The following is an 18,420-nucleotide window of genomic DNA, read 5'->3' as shown; positions in this document are numbered from 1 at the left end:
TTTGACACTACATTATAAAGCTTTTTGTCATTTTCAAAGCTTTGCAACTCTTAGTCACCATTCACTTGATATTGTACTGAAAAGCATTTCCTTTTATGTTTGACAGACAACTACATTTACATGGCTGATATAATGATACAATTTTAATTTATGTGTGAAGTATGCTCCACACCTGAGGTGTCCGCGAGCGTGTCTCCTGAGGCTCCGGGTGTGTGTATGAGCAGCTTGGGGGCTGCGCTGGGTGGGGACGTTGTCATCGGGCTCCAGAGGGGGGAGACTGCGAAGAGAGGGGGCTGGAGACGGGGCGGGCAGACTCTCATCCAGAGCGTTATCGCTAGCCGATCGCATCAATGAGCGGCGTGGGGACACGCAGACCGTACGACGTCGAGACGAGTATGAGGGGGTCTCCCTGAAAGGCACTGTTACAGAAAGAGTTTCAGAAATAGTGGTTGATCACACAGCTATTGTTGTTTTACTTTTGGGTCTATTTAAAATTAGTACTCTCCATGGTTATAATATAAAACCATGTACATTTTGAAAGATATCATACATGCAGATAACAGATAATTTAAAGTGCACACACCAATTATGGAAAAAGAACTTTGGGTGTATTTGGGGTGTGAGAATTTGTTTTGTTCTGGCACTTACTGCTGCCAAATAAAGTACAAATATAAAGTAAACTTTCTTTTTCAATTTGAATGTATTTACATCCATAAACCAAGTTACTTTTAAGTCACAAAACAAGAAAGCTACAGTAGGGTGTAGTCATTGCTTTTTGTCTTCTGTTGATTAAAATGTATTAGAGAAGGCATGTAAGTGTCGACATACTTAATGCATTGGTACAGTACATAAGCAATAACTCTCTGAAAGCCTTGCAATATTGAACGACCTGCTGGAGTTATTCGGTGGTCTGTCACTGAAGAAAAAACATTTTCGCCTGTCGAATGGATCAAGAGTGCTCTCCAGGAGGTTGGCATGGATATGATAAAGGCAATTATATACAGTCTGACAGACACTGAAGAAAAATAATACCTTATAGCCAAAAGCACCATCGTACCTCATCTGTAAAATAGGGCTTTAGGCATGTACAGTATAGCTGCTTTTTTAGCTCACGTACTAATTCACTAAAATGGTGAGGTCATGTAAAAGGTTTAATGGTTTATGGATACAAATACCCAAAATAAAGTCAGACTTTATTAAGGTGGTCACACCATTGGATGTAAAATTAATGGAATTTTTGGACTGAAAATGCAGTTTTAGATTTTGAAATATACAGTATTATGTTTTCGTACTATTAACAGCTGTTATCTCATGTACTGCTCATGATTTGACCCCCTTAAAACCAGACTTTATTTAATCAAAGCTGCAGGTGTACAAAGCCATAACCTGTGGGTTTACACAAACAAAATTCGACAAAAAATGAGGATTGCACTGATGAATCAAACACATTTATCATAAATGAAAACTGGATTAAGAAATAGGCACAAAAACATCTATTTTTGTAACACACAGAGAGAAAGAGATTAAAAGAAATTACAAACAGATGACTCACAGATTACATCACACAGAGCATGACTGAGATTTACAAAGAGAAACACACAAATTAAAAAGAGATTAGCTCACATAAACTAGCTTTGCAAACACGTATTTTAAAATTAGACAGTGTGGACAATGTTTTTTTTTTAAATGTGCAATCAAACGCTATTCTGCTGTCAATTCAAATTTTTTTGCAATTTGCTATAAATAAACATTGGTTTTATATGAAAGGATACTGAATGCTTTTGAGTTATAGTGAATCAGTCTATTTTGGTAACACGCAGATGATGATTGGATCTGCCTTAACCAGACCTTTACCAAACAGAAACAATATGCTCAGTTCTGACCAACTCACCAACATCTGAGGTTTTATGAATCTTGATGATTTCGGCCAGATCAAAGTTCCCTGCGATGATGGCAACCTTACCAGCAATAACAAAAAACAAAAGCATACATCACTTGCGAATGCTCAAAATGCTTGACCAAGAAAATAATTAGAGTAGTAATTTATATAAAGCTTCAAAAATACAAGAATTGAATTAAGGGACTCTATAAGCTCAAAACGTTACCTCCATGAGTCCATTACAAAATTCTTGTATTTTAGGAGCTACTAGAAAAAGGTATGTTTGAGATTATTTCAGCATCAAACACCCACATACTGTTCTTTAAAAAGCTGTGTTGCATTACATTACACACAGAAGACAGTACAGGTTTATAAAAAACCTTTGGGTAAAGGGTTAGTTCATCCTAAAATTGTAATTCTATCATTAATTCACCATTGTGTTTGTTTCAAATCCGTAACTTTCTTCAGTGTAACACAAAATGTTGAGACAGCATTACTTTATGACGTTATTTTATGACTTCATAAAGCTTGAAATATAGCACAAGTCATAGTTTTGTAGATGAACAATCACTTTAAAGAGTAAAGTTGAGTCAAGAAATCAACTGAAATATATGTTTACCTGAAATGCTGTTTGGTTGTTGTAGTTCTTAATTTCTTTATTTGCTCCTCGAAATAGGAGAACTCTAGCACAGCCTTCCTGCAGACATGAGATAGAAAACAAAGAAAAAGTATTAATAATAGCATCTGGCAAATGTTCATGTTTATATGAGATTTGGTACCCAGGTGAGTTTAATAGCGGAGCTATGTGCAACCTGCTTACTGCACAGTATGAAGTGTACAGAGCTGGGTAGTAACAGATTACATGTAATCTGGATTACGTAATCAGATTCCAAAAATCAAGTATTTGCAATTGGATTAAACTACATTTTAAAATACTCGTAATCAGACTACTGTTACTTTTTTATGGATTACAACATGATTACCTATTATTCATACTATGGCAGTATGATGTTCACAATTTTGTAAATCTTTTTTTTTTACATTTTTCATAATAAATTTACCTACCGTTTACGTTAGACAAGATGCAAAATGGAGCAGCAATCAGCGTTGTTTGATCACTGGATGCAAAGGCGTTGATTTGGGTAGAGACGCTAGTGACATGTCCCTACCAATATCCAGGGAATACTGAATTATCCCTAGCAATAATTTTGACCAAACGATCAATCTATATGTACATATAACCACTGATGTGCATCTGTTTTTTATGTATTACTTTAATTTAAAATAAAGCAGATCTGGAGGAAATATTTTGGTTCAATTTTTAACTTGCCATGCCAATTTTTTACTGGAATCACAAAAAAAGTTAAAATTAACCAAAAATAATAAATAAAATAGAATTATTGTATATTTGTTGTTTTTGGCCTGTAACTGAATGTATAGACACCATTTCATTTTGAAAGAAACTCGCTGTTTAAAGAAACACTTCAGTTTTATTTGTGAGGTGAAATTTTAGATCTAGCAGTATTGTTGCAGTGAATTTTGTGAAATGTAATATTGTTTTTTACTTTGTATCTGTTTTATTTACTTAAAATTAAGTAAATATGTTTTAAATTCAAGTGATTTTGTTTTATTCTGTGTGTTACTATCAGTTGACACTAATAGCAAAGTAAATCAGTGTTAGTATTGTGAAGTATTAACTGTCTGTACATTGCACTTTAAAAATTAGTTTTTAAGGCTCTTGTTGGTGAAAGTAGAATTGAATTTATTTTTTCCCTCTTTATATATTTGAAATCAAATAAGATGTCAAAAGAAATCTAAATGTAATCCAAAAGTAGTCAGATTACGTTACCAACGATGTGTAATCTAAGAGACTATATAACTGATTACAAATTTTGTCATGTAATTTGTAATCAGTAACGGATTACAATTCATAAGTAATCTATCCAGCTCTGGAAGTATATACTGGTTATACTTGTGTTTTTTAGAGTAGTAGCCCATATAAAGCAGTATGCCCTATGCGGTGCTAAAGACTGAAACGGTTCTATGCTACTTATCTGGTGAGTGTCCATTTATAATCTATATGGTACAATGTCATAAAAAATGGTTAAAACACATATGCACCTAAAGAGTTTATATTAGTACCACAGAGGAACATACTAGTGCCAAATAGTGCATATTAAGACCTCGAAGGTACATATTGGTACCTTTTAAAGCGTACTGCCCAAGTGATAGACAGTGAGGCAATTTTCTGTTTTATTCCATTTTTGGACAAAAATATCTAAAATTGTATGTCTACCTGATTGTAGAGGGCACACAGGTGTAGTGCTGTGTTTCCTGAGGCATTCTGAGCACTCATCTCCGCTCCATAAAATAACAGGTGCTCAAGGTGCTGCACGTTTCCATGACGACAAGCCTATGGTACAAAAACCACACACACATACACACACATTCGATCACCCACTGATGCAGGTGTAACAAACAATAAAAGAGGATATATTTAGTCCCGCCGGATGCAACTTTTTTCCCCGTCTCTGGAGGTATAACGTGTGGATTGTGAGCGGAGAAACTGACGCTTTACCTGATGGATCTCCTGCCAGCCATTCTCGTCGCTGTAGCCCAGCTGGGCGTGATCGTACAGCAGCAGCTCACAGCAGTACGGATCTCCCCCGACCATCGCGCTGTGATAGAGGGGGGTAAGCCCACGACTGTCTTTATAGTCCGGAGATGCCCCCAGATCCAACAATGTCTGCAGATATGAAGGGAATTAGGACGCAATGACAAAATATGATGGGCATATGTGGCAGACCCACAACAGCTTGTGGTGACTTGTGTAAGCATGACTATTTCTTTGAAAAATGTCTGTGGGAGGGATAAGCGTCGACTCACAGTCAATGCTACATGGTTGTGTGTTTGGGCCGCTTTGTGAAGTGCAGTCAGGCCATCTCTGGTTCTGAAGTCCAGGTGGGCTCCACCGCTCCTCAACACCTTGATCAGATCAGCACACGAGTCCAGCTGGGCCACGAGAGTCAGAGACGATTCTAGAGACATCACACATGTGTGATATGATTATAGTTTAGGCATTTTGCTTTGAGGCTTTTATCCAAAGCGACTTATAGTGTACTCAATATATACTTTTTATCAGTATGTGTGTTCAAACTTTTGATCTTTGCGTTGCTATAGCACAATGCTCTACTAACTAACACTGCCTGATTAAAAATGTTTCATGTCAAATTTTCCTGATACGCTTGTGTACATGAGAAACGGCACCTTTGAATGCATTACAGGCCACCGTTTTTCCATATTTTACTATGTTCTTACCCAGGGATGGGCAGTATTTCAAATACATGTATTTAAAATACGTATTTGAAATACAAAATAGTATTTTGTATTTTGTATTTTAAAGCCTTTGAAAAAAATGAAATGTAATTTGTATTTAAATACATTTAAGATGAGTATTTTTGTATTTTTAAAATACTCAAAATACTTTGAGCCAGTCAACCAGTCAGGGTGCTGTTTTCATGCATCAACTAGTTCAGACCAGACAACAGAGCTTAGGTAAGCAAATATATCTGTGCAGATTTTAGTGGGCAATAATTGAAATGTTGGAGTGGGAAATAAAGCAAAGGCGATTGAATTATTGGGTGTGATGTGATTTGTGTTATAACTGTCGCAAAAGGAAATTCAAATTCAAACTTGCACGTTGGCAGGCAGTTGCACGCTATTGCACTTGCACATTGCACGACTGAGACAGAGTGTGGAACGCTGACAAATTGGCCTACACTTTTGACTTAAAGGAAAACCACAATTTTTTTTATATTTTACTATGTTCTTACCTCAACTTAGACAAATTAATACATAACTATCTTTTTCAATGCATGGAGAAAGAGCACATAGTTTGCAGCATTTCGACCTCAGTGCGCAGTAACATCTTCACAGGAGTAATGATGTTACTGCCCCAGAGGTTGAAGTGCTGCAAACTAAGGGGCCAGTCACACCAAAAGCGTTTATGGGTGTTGCAGGCGCCTTTTTTGAATGATATTCTATGGGCAGGGCGCATTTGCGCGCTGTTTATGCGCGCCGAGCGCCTTGCGGTTTTTTGCCGCGCACGCGTTTTTGAAGGAGCGCTGAGAGCGGAGAAGCGCCTGACGTCATTCACGTCTTTGCATTGTCCAATCGAATGAGGGGAGGGGCGGGCCTTACGTTGTGGTGAGTTAAGTTTACAGTTGCTTTGAAGAACCGGACTCCACTCGCTCACTCTCTCCTGCGTGTTTGTGCACCTCGCACCCTCAAACAAGGTCAGAGCAAGCGCCCTCTTTTTAAAGTTTCTGCTAATATGACAGTTAACAGCAAAAGAGCGCTCACGCTTCAATATTTGATTGACAAGACAGCTGACTCGATGGTTGCTTAGCAATATGAAAAGCCGCGTCGCACTGCTCTTTTTAAAAAAAAGGCAGTGCGTCGCGCCTTGCGTTTGCAAGCGTTTAAAGCGCTTTTGGTGTGACTGGCCCCTAAGTGCTCTTCCGCCATACAATATAGTTCTCATTTTTTATTCACTTAAAAATCACTTTTATTTTGTGCCACCATACTTACTTGTGTAACTATGTAACAGTCTTTAAATTAGTGATGGTCAACCCGGATCTTTTTAAGGATTCGGGTTAATCTGAGTCACTCACTAATATGATCCGGGTTGTGCGAGTCACTTGAGTCACTTGAATCACTTGGTCAATATCTCCCAGTTCCAATCGCTAATACCAATGCAACTCAGATCACGCATGCAGCTACGAGTCTACGACTCCTCTGCTCGCAAAAAAGGGCTCATGTGACTTGAGGAACTTGTAAAAAAACATGCATGTCCATGGTAACATTATCAATAACATAATTGTAAAAGTTTGGTGTGTGTGTTTAGTTTAATTTCATAACGACAAATATATCAACACCACGTTTAAAAGATGTGAGGCTTTGTTGAATTGGGACGTGAGAGGAACGTGTCCTGTTTCAGATTGACTTACAAGATCCACGATAGGCTTCGGTTAATGCAACCACACAGTCACTCATCCGCGCAAGAACATGATCTTGTGAGTAAGTCCCAGACAGAGCCGCCCGCTCCTGCACGGGTCCTGTGAGTGAACCACTCACGTCACTCTGTGACTCAGTCAACAAGAGGAGCCGTGTACGTCCGTCGGTGGCGGATCTTTCCAACAGCACTGCTGCAGCAGTCCTCGTATTTAAAATTTTTAAACATTTGCAGCTTCTACCCAAAACATTGTGCCAGTCAAATATTGCAACAGATTAGCCTACATGAGTCAGTGGGTTAATAACACGAGCAAGGCTCGTTTCTCCTAGTCCAGGATTCAAGCTCTATGAGTTGATTGACTCTCTGTGTGAATCCCCGAGCCGCGGACCAACTCATTGTCGCGCGCACGCATCCCTTTGTACTCGGACTCGGAGCTGCAGAAAATTACGAGTGTGCTTTTGGCTCACTCGGTACCCCCAGTCGACATTTGGTGATGTAAATTAACTCGTTGTTGCAAGTTATAGAATATATGGCAGCTTATGTAGAGTTATGTGTTGTAATTCTGTTGTAAACATTTGAATAGCTTTGTGTTTGATCCAATTTCTCATTTTAAAGCACAATCTGAGAGGACTCAACTGACTCGGGTTAATGGTCACTAAGGACTCATGGTTCTCGAGTCATTTTAGGGATCGGGTTAAATGATCCGAGTTTCGAGTGACTCGCTCATCACTACTTTAAATAGGGAAAACATGGAAGTGTTTGGTGGCTTCTAAATTCATCCCTGTTTGGATCCTAAGGAATAAATGGGACTAGGCTAAATGCTAACACATTCATGACATGCTGTGCAAAGATTAAGTTCACATACAGTATTGAAAAACTGTGTAAACCTAAAAGGCTTTTATGCTTGACGTGCTTTCCATTGTATAATTTTGTGAAATGACAGAGGACGACTCGTGAGTAATTGTTCTCAAAACCATCAAAAAGCAGCAATGAGAGGAATTAGTTTGCCAAATAATTTGTCTCGTGAGACGTTTGTAAATGCATGGATTTCTTAACATATAAACTGATTAGGTTGTGGGTCATTTTGACGACACATGAAAAAGTTTTTATGATGTTTTTATAAAACATCACTTTACTTGAAGGGGTGTTCATGGGGCTGACATGACATATTCATAATCGTGGCATGACACGTGTCATGAATATGAGGGAGATTTTATAGAGGTTTATGACAACTGTCATTAAGTGTCATTTGTTCAATTATGTTATTTTTATTGCAAAGATGACATTGTTTGAGATGTCTTTGTTATGACAACTTGACATTAAAGCAACACTATGTAGTTTTTTTTACCTTTAAATAATGTCTCTAAAATGATTTCAGTGATAGAACAACTTTTAACTGGACAAATTGTACTGTTACTGCAACCTGAGCAGCCTCCTAGCTGCTACAAGCCCACTCTGAAAGTGGCGGTGGAGGGTAGGAAACACAGCTCCGCCCCTCCCCCTGCCTGCAGAAGAGTGTCTGATAGCAGGCACTGTTGCACTTTTCAACCACATGGGGGAGCTGTAAGTCATTTTTACATGGAAACTACATAGTGTTGCTTTAACCCATACATCATAACTTGCCATGACAACTTGACATTAACCAAGACAACATAACTGACCACTTTTTACCAGTGATACAAATATAATTTGTCATTAAAATGTCATTAAGTGTTAATATAGTTTTTATAACAGCATCATGAATATTCTTCAGTTCATAATGTTTATTTGACCGAGTATTAATAATATTTGACATATAATTAACACTTAATGCCATTTTAATCATGGTTTAATGTAATGTTAACCCACAAAGCTAGGTAGTTTCTTAAGTTTGATAATTATTGTTTATAATTTATAACAAGTTGTGTTGTATTGGTTTATGTGTCAAGTTGCCATAACAAAGATATCTCAAACAATGTCATCTTTGCATTAAAAATGACATAATTAAGTAAATGACACTTAATGGCAGTTGTCATGAATGTGCATAAAATCTTCTTCATGTTCATGACACATGTCATGTTATGATTATGAATGTGTCATGTCAGCCTTATGCACACCCCTTCAAGTAAAGTGTTACCAAGTTTTTTTTCTAGTTTTTTATTTTTTACAGGGCAGGGGAAAGCAAGAGGTACGTAAAATAAAATGAAAGTTTCTAAGTAGTTGCACACATCTAAATGCTTTTTGGCATTCAGAAATAGACCCAGATAGATTTCAGCCTAATAGGGATACTTTCACAGAATCACCAATTTCACATGTATTTTGTGTATTTTCAAAATACAAAATACTGTATTTGTATTTAAATACATTTTTCCTCACAGTATTTTGTATTTGTATTTAAATACATTTTTCGACACAGTATTTTGTATTTGTATTTGAAATACATTTCCATGTATTTATGCCCATCTCTGTTCTTACCTCAACTTAGATGAATGAATACATACCTAACTTTATTCAATGTGTGTACTTCATCGTTGTACAGCGCATTGTGAATGTGCTAGCATTTAGCCTAGCCTCATTCATTCCTTAGGATTCAAACAGGGATGAATTTAGAAGCCACCAAACACTTCCATGTTTTCCCTATTGAGTAGTTACACAAGTAAGTATGGTGGCACAATATAAAATGCGCCAACTTTTAAGCAGATAAAAATAGGGGTAGGAGAAAAAATGGATTCACCAAACTATTGGGATTCTTTATCAAATGACTTTGAAATCAATTCATTTAGATCAATTGATATATATTTAATTATTTAACTTTTCCGAAGAGGTGGTGGGGAGACGTTATCACTTTTATTCCAACAAAGGGCCAAACGTATTTGTTGTTGTCTGTAATAATATATAAGTCGTAACGTTATCCGTTTCAAGCTGGAGTGAGAAACCATGGCAGAGGCAGGGGAGCAAACCTCTTCGAGAATTATTTCTGCACTTTCACTGTCAGCGCTAATGCATTAATGCAGATGTGCAGTCTCAAGGGTGCCTCTGGGTTCTATGGCAATAATAAACAACTTGCTCTTGTTTTAAAAGTCACGACCACGCACTGCACTTTCAGTTTTCTTGAGCACTCTTCACTTGGACAAACTTCGACCATCTCGGCAGATTAATCCAGTCAACGGAATAAGGCAAGGAACGAACCACGCAACAGAACAACTTCAAGGACTCGTGACGTAACCACGAACCCATCGGAACGCTCTTCCTTGTTCTCTTACACATACACGCATCTCTGGACGTACACATGCGCCTCACGAAAGCCAATGCAAGTATCGCTTATTCATTTGACGATGCTAAGTTATTACCCCTTAATAATTAAGGTGATTCTCAGAGTTTCTGATGGTTTATGCAGAAGTTAAGTCTATAGTGATATTGCCATTCTTTTACTCTCTCTTAATTTCCTATCCTTTCTCTCTAATATATGTTTTATGGTATTGTTTGTTTGTATGTGTAGCTAGTATTGTGTGTTTTTTGTAGTGCAAAGTTAGTTTAATAAACTGGTTTTGCATTTCACAATTGAATTATTTCTGTGTTTAATGCTCAGCAAATTAATGTCACTTAATCTGCTTGGATCTAGTTACATGCTTAAAAGTACTGTATAGCATTAAGAAGGTTGTTTTCTAAAGGCCACAGAATTTAATGTTCTTAGAAGTTAATGTACAATTATGAGAATATTCACTGGACGAATGCATTAATTAATTGTTATTATTAATTCTGCTAAATCTACATTATCAATTTGTATAATTAATTACAGTTAATTGTAATTATTAATCCCTTTGAGCTAAATCTGGGAATTAACGTATTGTTTCAGTAGGAGGTTCAATAGTGTTTTAAATAACCTTATTCCCTTTCCCTATGTTATATGGTGGAGAATGCGGGCAGATTTAAACATATATTAAACATAAACTACCATCAATATTACTGCGTCTAAAGTCGAAGTGCTTCAAACTAAGTGCTCTTTCGCCATACAATATAGTTCTGCTTAATATATTTGCTTAAAAAATCGCCACGTTTTATTTTGTGCCACCATACTTACTCGTGTCACTACTCATGTAACAGACTTTAAATATATTCATCCCTTGTTGGATCTTAAGGAATGAATGGGGCTAGGCTAAATGCTAACACATTCACAACACGCTGTACAAAGATTAAAAGTGCACGCATTGAAAAAAGATAGATGTGTTAATTCGTCTAAGTTGAGGTAAGAACATAGTAAAATTTTGAAAATATTAAAATTTATTCATTAAATAATTTATTAAATATTAATGAGTGTTTCCTGCATAAAGCTATAGCTTGACAGGAACTACTTTTGCGTTTTATTTCCTGGCTGACAGTACATATTTTTATTGCATCCACAAAAATAGAAACTAAAATATTTTGCCGGTCTGGAGGTGATGTGAGCCCACATCAGCATCACAGCTGAACGTGTCAAAGCATGTCTCCTCAAATGCAGCCTTATTGAAAGAAAAACTCACCTCCACTCTCACTATCATGAAAGTTGGGGTCCAGCCCTTTCTCAAGAAATCTGCAGACTTTCTCCACACTCCTCTGTTGAACATACTCCATAAACTTCTTTAAATTGGCCTGCAAGCAACAGGATATCACATGCCCTTGGATTGTTATTAACCCATCAACGCTTTAGATAACATTAAACAGAAAGTCCCCAAGAGTTAAACGTACTCCATAGACGTACTGTAACATTCACTATAAGCAGATCTCCCTCCCTAGTGAACATGAACCATTAAATGAAACTAAACTGAATTGGTTAGGATTAGAAACGAGGTGGTCTCTCTCATAGCTCATGAGAAGTTGTTAGGGTCATAATAGAGATCTAAAAGTCATAAAGATCACAGTAGCAAAAAAGCCTGTTTACCTTTATAGGGTATGGTGTGCTTTGTTTGTCTGTGCTGTTATGTCTTCTGTATTATAGCATTCAAGCTTTTGAATGAAATGGTCAAAAATGGTCCCATTGAGGGGGTACCCCTTTTAAAAGTACACTTCTGCACCTGAAGAGTTTATATTAATACCTCAGAGGTATATTGGTACCAAATGTATACATATTTGTACTAACATACTAGGACCTTTTAAAAAGGGTTCTGCCCCAGTGACAGCTTGGGACCATTTTTTCTTACAGTGCACTCCAGTGACTGTGAGCTCGGGCAGATGGATTCACATGCGAGTGCGTTCAATTACATGCACACACATCAACAGGAGTAAACAAGCACTGACCACACATTTCTGCATTACTTCTTGCTGTGTGTGAATAAATGAAAATGTTAAATGTTACCTTAGTGTGTAATTTAGCCAGTTGCTTGTCATCTACATGGCTCTGAGTGTAAACACGCCTCTTATAACGGAACTGAAGGCACATAAATAAATTGATAAGTGAAGTAATAATAATTTTATAAAAACATGATCAATTGGGAGCCTTAATGCATCATGGGTTGGGTGTGTCTGTATATATTTCTACCTCTAAGTATGGTACAGGTGTGACCGTAGGGAGAGGGTACTCCCTGAGCAATCTCTCCTCATCGAGGAACTTTCCGGCACGCCCATTAAAGGCAGGGAGGTAGAGGCCATAGTTAAGCACATCAGTCAGACTTTGTGTCAAAGTGACCAGAACTTGCTGTTTACAAACCCATACTGGAGCTTCAAGGTCCAATCGCAGGCATTTCTAGGGCAAACAAAAATACAAAACTAACTCACAAAGTAATAGTACATGGCGCTCTCTATGTTCAAGCATGACGGCCGAGTATTTAAACAGAACTTTTTTTCTCTTTTTCTTATTATAGAGACTGGCAGAATGATGCAAGGGGAATCGGAGCTATTTGGAGGCTGGACTCAAACCTCTGCATCACCACATGAGCACCGAGGCTCCGACTGTCTGAAGTACCTGCACTAGTCATTGCATGTTGGATCTGAATGTAGTTTTAATGGTTCATGTTTCAATTGTCCATCTTTCAGAATATTTATTACAGCTAAGTGCTGCACATCTATAAAAATATTATTATCTATCCATTAAACACTTTCTTTCCATTTACACCTTAGACTTTAAATGCACAGGTCATTGAAAAGACAGAGACTTCTTCATAATCAATAAAGATGAGCAGATTTTTACTTTATTATATCACTTGAAATTGTAGGTTCTTGCGATGTAAATGTGAGTAGAGGATGTCAAATGAGGACAGGTTTGATTTCTGTCTATAATAATAGAAAACAAAATATCAAAGTCATACCAAACTGGGAGTTACTTGTGAAATTGGCAGTAGGTGCAAGGCCTGTATAGAGATTATATTTGTATTTTACTGCTTTCTACAAAATAATCCTACAGTAAATCATGTAAAGAACATTCTGTGAAAATATAACATTGATATATTTAATACTGACTGAGAAAGGTCATATCAAAGATTGAAATCAATGTGAAATGAATGATTGAAATCAAACTTTGATGCTTCTAATCTCAGAATTATGAAAATTTAGCCTGGATTTGGCAGACACGGTCACATAACAAAATTGCCTCAAAAATAGAAAAAGAACCTTGCAAAATAGTAAGATTTTTGGAGTAAAATAGTAATGTTTTACTACTTTTAGTAACATTTTTACTGCTGTGTGAAGGAATAGTTCACCCTGAAATGAAAATTAGCCAATATTTTAGTCACATGTCTTCTGAAGTAATGCAATTTTTTGTAATGTTGGGTCAGAGGTCAACCTTCCACTTACCTCAACTCTCCTATGAACATGTGTACAGAGATACTTTGCTTAGAGAAATACAGTGAGGAAAATAAGTATTTGAACACCCTGCTATTTTGCAAGTTCTCCCACTTAGAAATCATGGAGGGGTCTGAAATTTTTATTTGTATGATACAGCTGCAAATAAGTATTTGAACACCTGTCTATCAGCTAGAATTCTGACCCCCAAAGACCTGTTAGTCTGCCTTTAAAATGTCCTCCTCCACTCCATTTATTATCCCAAATTAGATGCACCTGTTTTAGGTTGTTAGCTGCATAAAGACACCTGTCCACCCCATACAATCAGTAAGAATCCAATTACTAACATGGCCAAGACCAAAGAGCGGTCCAAAGACACAAGAAACAAAATTGTACACCTCCACAAGGCTGGAAAGGGCTACAGGGAAATTGCCAAGCAGCTTGGTGAAAAAAAAAGCCCCTGTTGGAGCAATCATTAGAAAATGGAAGAAGCCAAACATGACTGTCAATCTCCCTTAGACTGGGGCTCCATGCATGATCTCACCTCATGGGGTCTCAGTGATCCTAAGAAAGGAAAGAAATCAGCCCAGAACTACACGGGAGGAGCTGGTCAATGACCTGAAAAGAGCTGGGACCACCGTTTTCAAGGTTACTGTTGGTAATACACTAAGACGTCATGGTTTGAAATCATGCATGGCACGGAAGGTTCCCCTGCTTAACCCAGCACATGTCCAGGCCCGTCTTAAGTTTGCCAATGACCATTTGGATGATCCAGAGGAATCATGGGAGAAAGTCATGTGGTCAGATGAGACCAAAATAGCCTTTAATAAACTTTTTGGTCATAATTCCACTAAATGTGTTTGGAGGAAGAAGAATGATGAGTACCATCCCAAGAACATCATCTCTACTGTGAAGCATGAGGGTGGTAGAATCATGCTTTGGGGGTGTTTTTCTGCACATGGGACAGGGCGACTGCACTGTATTAAGGAGAGGATGACCAGTCTTGCGAGATTTTGGGGAACAACCTGCTTCCCTTAGTTAGAACATTGAAGATGGGTCAGGGCTGGGTCTTCCAACATGACAATGACCCGAAGCACACAGCCAGGATAACCAAGGAGTGGCTCTGTAAGAAGCATATCAAGGTTCTGGTGTATCATGGGTCTCCAGACCTAAACCCAATAGAGAATCTGTGGAGGGAGCTGAAACTCGTGTTTCTCAGCGACATGCCAGAAACCTGACTGATCTAGAGAAGATCTGTGTGGAGGAGTGGGCCAAAATCCCTCCTGCAGTGTGTGCAAACCTGGTGAAAAACTACAGGAAACGTTTGACCTCAAAGGCTACTGTACCAAATATTAACATTGATTTTCTCAGGTGTTCAAATAGTTCTTTGCAGCTGTATCAAACAAATAAATAGTTAAAAAATCATACATTGTGATTTTTTTAGATTATGTCTCTCACAGTGGACATGCACCTACAATGACAATTTCAGACCCCTCCATGATTTCTAAGTGGGAGAGCTTGGAAAATAGCAGGGCGTTCAAACACCCATTCTCCTCACTGTAGCAATCTTCGATATTCTACCATTGGAAATCCTGTAATGTTCAACTTGACTAGACTGCATCACCTCAGCCAATCACAATGATCAGTGACATCAGCTTACGTTTTATCTCTGCCTTCTCCTATATATAGTATTTTAATCACAGCAAAACCTTAATACATTTTCCAACAAAAGTATTGTTTAGAGTTAAACAAGTTGAAGATTAACAAACAGGCTGTCGATTTAAATTATTTCCTCACAAAAGCTGTTCAATTAGCGTAATGAAGCCTCTCCTCCATTGACTTCCATTCAAAGAAAATGGCCTCTGGTGTCCTTAACTGTGTACTACAGCGTTACACATTTTACTGTAATGCTAAGCTTGCCGGCATGCCTAAAGGGTGCTTTGATGTGTTTGCTGTAGTTTACAAAGTTTGAAATATAAACGTTTCCTTAAAAAAACCTTTTCATGACTTTATGGATTAGTTTTTGATGGATGGATTAGATTATTGGAGCTTTAAAATTGGAGCTGTATCCAACGTCATTATAAAGCTGAAAGAGACAGGAAATTATTTAATATAACTCCAACTGTGTTTGCCTGAAAAAGAAAGTCTTACACCTAGGATGGCTTAAGAGTGAGTAAAATATTGCCTACTTTTCATTTTTGGGTGAAGTATTGCTTTAATGAAACCAAGAAAACCTGACTTTATGTACAAAAGAGTGGTCAGTATAATCTGCTTATTTTTATCAGTGACCTAGTTATCTTGAAAAAGTAAAGAATATGTTATCATTTCTTCTACATAATAAAGTTACATCACAACTCTGTTCTAAATCATTTGAAAATTAAACAAAAGAAAATATTTATTTCTAGGTTTAAATTGATAATTTTTCTCATCATTTCCTCTTATATGTACATATAGTAAAGGGTAAAGAATTCTGGTTGTGGCATCCTTCAGTACAAATAACCTTACAGTAGAGTCCTGCACAGAAACATGCACGCATGCACAAGTCTCTTTCACACTCCCCTTGCACACACTCACACACACACACACACACACACACACACACACACACACACACACACACACACACAGCATCAACACCACTGCGTCTACCAATCACTGCCATGCTCCACTCCAGCACTGCAGTGCAGCCATTTCAAAGGAAAGGCAAGAAAACCGAGTAAGCCTGCATATGCGTGTGTGTGTGTGTGTGTGTGTGTGTGTGTGTGTGTGTGTGTGTGTGTGTGTGTGTGTGTGTGTGTGTGAAAACAGAGGAGGATTTAAAAAAGAAAGAAGGCACTCACCGTTTGTTGCAGATCAGGGATTCCGATGCGGATGACAACTGCGTTTCCGTGGAGATCCTCCATAGGTTCGGAGGTAGATTTAGTCCCAGGAGAGGCCCGAATGCTGTCATCTCCGTGGTTACCGTTGGTAGGGGCGTGCTGTTGCCGTAGCCGGTCAAGACCCTCATGTTTGCCTTCGGCAGGTGGACTGATAGGCATGCTCTGGGAGTGTATGTCTGTGTGAGTGTGTGTGTGCGTTCTGCTCAACACGCCAGCCTCACAACCCTACAATACAACAGACACACACACACCTGCTTTTAAGTGTCATTCATTCTGATGTTTTACAGTAGTTTTCAAGGTTTGTCTTGAGAGATCTGCTATTTCATACATCTGTATACTAGTAAGATGCATGTAACAATGCTTTTAAAGTGTGTTTAAATGTACAGCCTGTGAGTAATAGAGTTGAAAGAGCAACAGCTAATGAAGTCTTTACGTAAGCATGAAGATGACATTTTAACACAAATCACAAATTGAGATACAGAATATTGGATGAGAGAGAGAGAGAGAGAGAGAGAGAGAAACTCCATTGGTTGTGAGTGGTTGCCATGGACACTGTGAAGCAGATCCACTTGGGAATAATGGAAAGTGAGGAAACCCTGCATCCCAAGTTGCCATGGCAACTCAGCACTTTGCTTGTTCTGTTAAACCATAGCTCAAGCACTTTCTTTTTAGAAACAGCTGTGCAGAATCACACACAGACACACAATATACACCTCCATCCCTCCCTCTGTTAGAGACATTGCATCACAGGGATCACATCCAAGTCACACACACTCGACTGTTAACATTAATTTTGCACTTGGTACATAATGCTTCACACATAAATATTTTAAACATTCCCTTGAAGTGGAGAAATGTACCACATAACACACACATACATTGTTTTACCATACTATAAAGGCGGAGTGCACAATGTTTGAAAGCCAATGTTGATATTTGAAATCACCTACACAAACACGCCCCTACCCCAATAGAATCTGGACCTTCTTTTAAAAGACCCGCCCCACACATACGCAACCCGTTACTGCTGATTGGCTATAAGCGTGTTTTGGTAGTCGGCCCGTCTCCTTTTCCAAAGCGTTTTTCAAACATTGTGCACTCTGCCTTTAACACAGCTGGCCACATGTAGTGCCCACCTACTCACTCATTCCAATGCTATCACACACAAACACAATTCAGATACTCAAGTGCTATTGTCCACAGAGACTGAAGGGAAGTCCTCGGTTACATAACATACATTGTCATAGAGAACAGGATGCGGAAAACCCCCGAAAAGAGTAAGACAGTGGTCTCAAACTACCCGGAGACTCCTAGCCAGGTGTTGTTTTCCATCAGAGACCAGCTGAGCAGAAACAAAATTTTCAAAACTATCTACAATTATTGGCACAGATGCATGGAGAGAGACGACTGACTCATCCCTCTTATACCTAGCAGACTGCTGCATGTTTAATGGAGATTGTGTTGAGTACTGCAATTTATTCCTTTAATATTCATATTTCCATTAACAGAGCTGAAATCACTAGCTTTGATAACTGTTAGAAGTGATTTAAACATATGAGGACTAAAGAACAACACATTACAAAATAGTCAATTCACACAGAGTCCCTTTGTCTTTATAACAGTTACAATCCAGTTTGTCAAGTCCAGCTGTGTGCAAAATCAAGCTCAATTCCCTATATAGTGCACTATATTAGTTGCTGTATAGTGAGAGTGAGTGGGCACAATGTTGTCAATGTAAGGACCTAACCAAACTTTTTTTATTAATACAAAACTGAATATTTTTTAGGCACATACCTCAACAACAGAAAAGCTATTTAAAAGTTCTACTATTATTACTGCGGGAAAATATTACAGGGTTTTATCCCAACAGCAAAATCAACTTGTGTTGTAGTGCCACACTATTTAAGTGCAATCAA

At 38.0% G+C, this 18,420-nt stretch overlaps 1 protein-coding gene across 11 annotated transcripts in view; it reads right to left on the bottom strand.

The window, feature by feature from the left end:
- Positions 1 to 18,420, bottom strand: part of shank3b (SH3 and multiple ankyrin repeat domains 3b) — a 35,289-nt gene that overhangs the window by 11,203 nt on the left and 5,666 nt on the right. For 9 of the 11 annotated variants that reach the window (XM_073872181.1, XM_073872261.1, XM_073872149.1 and 6 more), the window contains 10 exons: positions 16,466 to 16,729; positions 12,388 to 12,591; positions 12,205 to 12,276; positions 11,393 to 11,501; positions 4,766 to 4,917; positions 4,458 to 4,625; positions 4,176 to 4,292; positions 2,499 to 2,576; positions 1,892 to 1,958; positions 173 to 419 (listed from right to left, as the gene is read on the bottom strand). In XM_073872181.1, coding sequence (XP_073728282.1) covers positions 173 to 419; positions 1,892 to 1,958; positions 2,499 to 2,576; positions 4,176 to 4,292; positions 4,458 to 4,625; positions 4,766 to 4,917; positions 11,393 to 11,501; positions 12,205 to 12,276; positions 12,388 to 12,591; positions 16,466 to 16,663 — 1,412 coding nt within the window. In that variant the 5' untranslated portion in view covers positions 16,664 to 16,729. Of the gene's footprint in view, positions 1 to 172; positions 420 to 1,891; positions 1,959 to 2,498; positions 2,577 to 4,175; positions 4,293 to 4,457; positions 4,626 to 4,765; positions 4,918 to 11,392; positions 11,502 to 12,204; positions 12,277 to 12,387; positions 12,592 to 16,465; positions 16,730 to 18,420 lie in introns of those variants that run through there. The other 2 variants (XM_073872353.1, XM_073872429.1) reach the window with 2 other exon arrangements.

Source organism: Misgurnus anguillicaudatus, chromosome 1 (assembly GCF_027580225.2).
Source record: "Misgurnus anguillicaudatus chromosome 1, ASM2758022v2, whole genome shotgun sequence".
In the NCBI taxonomy this organism is placed as follows: domain Eukaryota; kingdom Metazoa; phylum Chordata; class Actinopteri; order Cypriniformes; family Cobitidae; genus Misgurnus; species Misgurnus anguillicaudatus.
The sequence above is the reverse complement of the archived record's forward strand: the minus strand, read 5'-3'. Positions and strand labels throughout refer to the sequence as shown.